At 32.1% G+C, this 5,168-nt stretch overlaps 1 protein-coding gene across 1 annotated transcript; it reads left to right on the forward strand.

The window, feature by feature from the left end:
- The first annotated feature begins 652 nt into the window (after nt 1-652).
- On the forward strand, nt 653-3,945 carry LOC132750409 (solute carrier family 25 member 35-like). Its single transcript, XM_060740380.1, has 6 exons — nt 653-1,076; nt 1,601-1,668; nt 1,855-2,098; nt 2,331-2,445; nt 2,840-2,943; nt 3,215-3,945. Exons 1-6 carry the CDS (start codon nt 996-998, stop codon nt 3,539-3,541), a joined length of 939 nt encoding a protein of 312 aa, XP_060596363.1. The 5' UTR covers nt 653-995; the 3' UTR covers nt 3,542-3,945.
- Nucleotides 3,946-5,168: the final 1,223 nt, after the last annotated feature.

Here is a 5,168-nt window from a genome sequence, read left to right on the forward strand (position 1 = left end):
GGTTTATAGCTCTACATTTAACATTTACAGATTTATCTCCCCTTGAACTTAGAATTTTTCTCAAAAATACTATTTTTTTTACTTTTATTTATTTCTAATCAACTTCATACTCTAAAGATATGTACCTTATCATCATCCACATCTTATGTGACAAGGTCCATATCTCCCCATAAACTTAGATTTTTCTATTAGAAAACTGTTATTTTTTACTATAACTTTTTTAGTTTTAAAGGTATCTACCTCAAACTTCAAATACTTATTCCTTATCATCAATTACATTTTATGTGACAATGTTCATAACTTTGAAGCAATATTTACAGATTTATCACTCTTTGAACTTAGGATTTTCTTTAAGAAATATTATAACTTCTTTACTTTTTAAGGTATCTACTTCAAACTTCAAATATATATTTCTTATTATTTGTCCTCCTTACTGCGACCAGTATTTTATTAGTCGAGCTTCGCTGTCTCCTGTGACAGCTCTTATTTTGTACTTAATGTTAGATAGTAACTACACGGCGATAACTGTATTTACAATTTGATAACTATAGACCTACTAGACTCATCATTTACATATAATCATACACGGTCATGATATTGTACAAGTTATGGAGTAAATTAACCCACTTATAAACCTTTTCTATACCTTTACATACATTCATATTTGTCTCTTGTAACACTATGCATCCTCCAGGAAAGTGTTAGTCATTTTATAATTTTGAAGGAATAATGTAAGAGCATATCCTTTATTTGTTTCTAATGTAACCGTGCATTGATGTGCACATATAGTGCAAATACACAGGATCACTGTTATTGTAGTTTTTAAGAAGTGTTGGGTCGAACTTGCAGCCTTTGGATCTGTAATAAGACAGTGTTGCCACTGAGCACAATATGACGTCTATAGTGTTCTGAAAGCTCATGAATCATTAGGATGCAACTAGCTTTAGAACGCGTCTTTATCACGAATATTGGAAGATAAATTCAGCAGCAGCAGCATGACGACGTCACATATGATGGAGTTTGTTTGTGCAGGTTTGGCGGGGTGTGGTGCCGGGATATTTACGACCCCGTTAGAAGTAAGTTTGAAATCAATTCAATAAATATATGTAATTATATGCAAACACTATTGCAGAAAGTCTTAATCAAGTTTATTTATCGCTCTGTGATGAATAGTAATTTATGAATGTGGTATGCGTCCATGCAACTGCATTCAATGTTCATGTCTTGGTGAAATACGACATTGCAACAGTCTCGTACCTATATATGGACCATTCTGCATTGATTTAAACAACGATAAAGTATCTATACCTAATAAAATATATGACATAGTTTCAGATTTAAATGATAGAGAGAAAAAAATGTAAGTTGTTGAGTTGTACTTGTTACACAATGCTATGACCTTTTTCTAAGTCATCAGTTGAAATACACCCTTTTTTTCCAAACTCGTTAAAATACACATTTTCCGTATTTCCGAATTGCCGTTAGAATACACATGTATTTCCAAATTTCCGGTTTATACGCAAATAGTATACGACTGATATGTTATAGTTTTGTTGAAAATCTTTAAAGCAGTTACACTTAATGCATCTACGATTTGTAGGTTGTAAAAATTCGAATGCAACTTCAAGGTGAACTACTTAGAAAAGGACACTACACTGTACATTATAGGTAAATACTTATTGTGTCTCTTAATATCAAACTTTTTATTTAAAAAAATTTCAGTTGTTATACAATCAAAAAATGTAGTAACTATGCTGCAAAATAATGTTATTTAAGTCTATTTGTATATGTTTATGTTTTAATTTAGGAAATGGGAAATCTTAACAATTTACAATTTTATATTTCCTTATACAGAAACTGCGTCCATGCATTTTACACCATAGTTACCACAGACGGATTTCTTGCGTTACAGAAAGGTCTAGTTCCCGCGCTCTGGTTCCAACTCATACATAATGGTACCCGGCTTGGGTCATATCAAATCATCATCAATACGGGGTTCACCAAAGATTCTGAAGGCAACGTGAAATGGGGAAGATACTTGCTGGCCGGGGCTGTCTCTGGTGGGTTCGGAGCAGCCGTGGCAAGCCCCTTCTATCTGGTGACTTAGATATACCATAATAATAAAGTACATTTTGATGCCGAAGAGTTCCGAAAAATTGCATAATACACACATTTATAAATATAAACAATGTAGTTAAGTCACGTGTCTCAAAATGATTATATACATCATAATAATAATAATAATAATAATAAAATAATAAAAAAATAATAATAATAATAATAATAATAAAACTAATATGCGGTTTTATGTATTGTTATCCTTTTCTTAGGTCAAGACTCATCTTCAAGCACGTGCAAATCGTGCTATTGCAGTTGGTACTCAACATCAACATGATTCTATGACAAAAGGTTTTAAAAAGATTCTTAAACGAGAAGGAATAAAAGGTAAATAGAACTTAAGGGCATTTAAAGAATGGTGTACCCATGTTCTGTCTATATCTCATGTCATGTTTCGGTACGTAGAAATTTAAAACAACTTTGGTAAAAGCCAGATTTGTAGAACTCTAAGCACATGAACAATGTTAGTAAACGCTATACTAATATACACATGTATTAAACAGTAAATAATGTGAACACTATGCACATGGAATAGGGGTATACCGGTAATTGATTTTAATCCAACTGTAAATATTTGAAAGATTTTCGGACGTTAGCGTCATACTGAATGTCTCAAATAAATTTTATATTAGTTTCCAGATTGAGATAAATCTCTAACTTAGATAATTATTCATCATAGAATGATACATACCTGAAGTTATGTTTTATATAATTTTGATAGGTTTATGGCGTGGAACAATGGCGGCGGTACCAAAGAGCACGGTCGGTTCAGCTGTACAGCTGGGGACATTCAGCACGTCAAAAGATTATATCACCAGTCTGATGGTAAAAACATTGTTCTAACATTATGATGTTTTGGTATTTAGAGCAATGCTAATTCAGAAATATTTCTATAGAACCAGTATTGTTTACTACATACATTTATTGCCTGATGGATGGCCATTAGATATATGTTTTTGTTGTTGTAAAAGTTTGTTTAAGGTAAATGTTAACAAGTTTTTTGCGGACAATGTTTAATTTTACAGTGAAACACGGCAATCAATGCCGCATTTGTATGTTTCTTTTAATAGCTGGATTATATATTTTTATTTTTCAGTTATCCCAGCCAGACAGTGTATTCAACGCATTCTTTGCTAGTATAGTCGCCGGGGTATTTATAGTAGCGTGTATGACGCCATTTGACGTCGTCGCGACACGTATGTACAATCAACCGGTAAATAATCAAGGTCAGGGGACGCTTTATAAACATGTACCAGACTGTTTCATTAAGATACTGCACGAGGAGGGACTATTGAGTTTCTACAAGGGATGGGGACCGTCATTTTTCAGACTGGTTCCCCATACAATATTATCTTTAGTGTTCTGGGACCAACTTCGTCTTTTGCATCATAAATGGACGTCAGACGTCAGTGATCCAACATGATGTAATAAACAATTTTTAAATGATGATTTAGGATATATTTTTATGTTTAAGTGGTAAAACATTAAACAAGGTAATGGAACATATATTGGACGACACACGGCGTATATCACATACAAAGTTTTAAGTTTGGACCTCACTGAACCTGCATGGTCAATATGAAAATGTTGTTTTTAACTAGCTGCAATACTGTTTTTTTCTAATACATTGACCTTAAGTTTCGCGTTGTGCGTACTATTTCTTTTGTAGGAAATTTATAGTACACATATCTTTTGCAACATGGATTGCTTATATGTATTCTCTTTACATATGAATAAAGGGAGATCACTGTATAATATTATTTCTTCATGTTTTCAAGAATTTCCTCCCTTGCATTATTTGCTGCTGTATCTCTTTTTCATCGTTAGGCGACTCTACAATAGTGGTGCTTTCTAGCAGTGCTTTATATCGAATGAAAATGTCTACCATTTCATGATAAATTTGTCTTACTGGAACCAGCTTTTTGTTTTGGTATTTAGTTATTTATTTACATGTACTATGTTCTCAGACCGCGAACAAATTGTTACAAATGTGATTTATTTTAGAAACATTCAGAACCCAAATTCACAAATCGTTTATTTTAAATATTTAAATATGCATGTGTTAAGTTTGGCAAGAAGAGTTGACTAAATAACCAGTGATGAAAATAAACTGCCTTTAAATAAATGCGAGTAAAGACAACTTAGAGAAACATAATAGAATCAAGTGTCTCTATCTATATTTCACTAATACAGTTACTTAGTTACATTGACCGGTGTTATATCTAACATGTAATAACTTCAAATCAGTAGAAAACTCGTTTTGAATAGTTTTTTTAACATCGTTTTTCAAACAAAACGCCGGGCAATGACAAAGTGTTTCATTTTTTTATTTACAAGAATGTCACACATTACTAATGTATATGATTGTTGGGAGGGTAGAAATATGTGATAATAACTGCTTTATTTTTCCAGTAGACGGACAAGACAGAACAGACAGGTCTCTTTTATTTTCCTCCCAAAATGCATCGCAATAAAACATTGGGATATACCGTATAACTTGTAATTTCTGCGGGTTGGCAAAATTTTTGCGTTTTTGGGACTGAAAATGGGTATATTAATTATTTGCGAATTTTTTTCTGCCGTTTTTTCGATCAAAAACGTTTATAAAATTTAATATCTGCGTTTTTTCTATTAATTTGTTTGGGAGCAGGATCTTTGAAGAGAAAGGTTAAAGTATCAAGTATGTATAAAGCCTACAAACAACAAACTTTGCTAAACTTATTATACGATAACTATATCCAGATACAATATGACAAACAAACTTAACAGTAGCACTTTATATGCGATTAGTAGTGTTTCGATTTACATAGATAGTTATCAATGAAATATAAGATGTTTTTGTAACTAAAGTACACCTTTTGTTTATTTCGTAGTAACTATGTTTCCATGTCACTCTTTTGTTTTTTCGTTTTTAATTTTACATTTTTGTTGTATTTTGCCGCATTTATTCATAACAAAACACAAATAAAATATATGGGGGTGCGTTATTTTTGGGACATTGTTTTCCTGCTTTTATTGCTGTTTCCGTTTGATATCGTCGTATCGTTAAT

Source organism: Ruditapes philippinarum, unplaced genomic scaffold, assembly GCF_026571515.1.
Source record: "Ruditapes philippinarum isolate M1 unplaced genomic scaffold, ASM2657151v2 ctg3512_1_1_1_1, whole genome shotgun sequence".
Taxonomy (NCBI): domain Eukaryota; kingdom Metazoa; phylum Mollusca; class Bivalvia; order Venerida; family Veneridae; genus Ruditapes; species Ruditapes philippinarum.

What these genes read in the sequence shown, in the direction of transcription:
- LOC132750409 (XM_060740380.1), top strand. Translation starts at nt 996, where the DNA reads ATGACGACGTCACATATGATGGAGTTTGTTTGTGCAGGTTTGGCGGGG. An exon ending in TATTTACGACCCCGTTAGAA is followed by an intron (nt 1,077 to 1,600) that starts GTAAGTTTGAAA and finishes TACGATTTGTAG; the next exon opens with GTTGTAAAAATTCGAATGCA. An exon ending in CACTACACTGTACATTATAG is followed by an intron (nt 1,669 to 1,854) that starts GTAAATACTTAT and finishes TTCCTTATACAG; the next exon opens with AAACTGCGTCCATGCATTTT.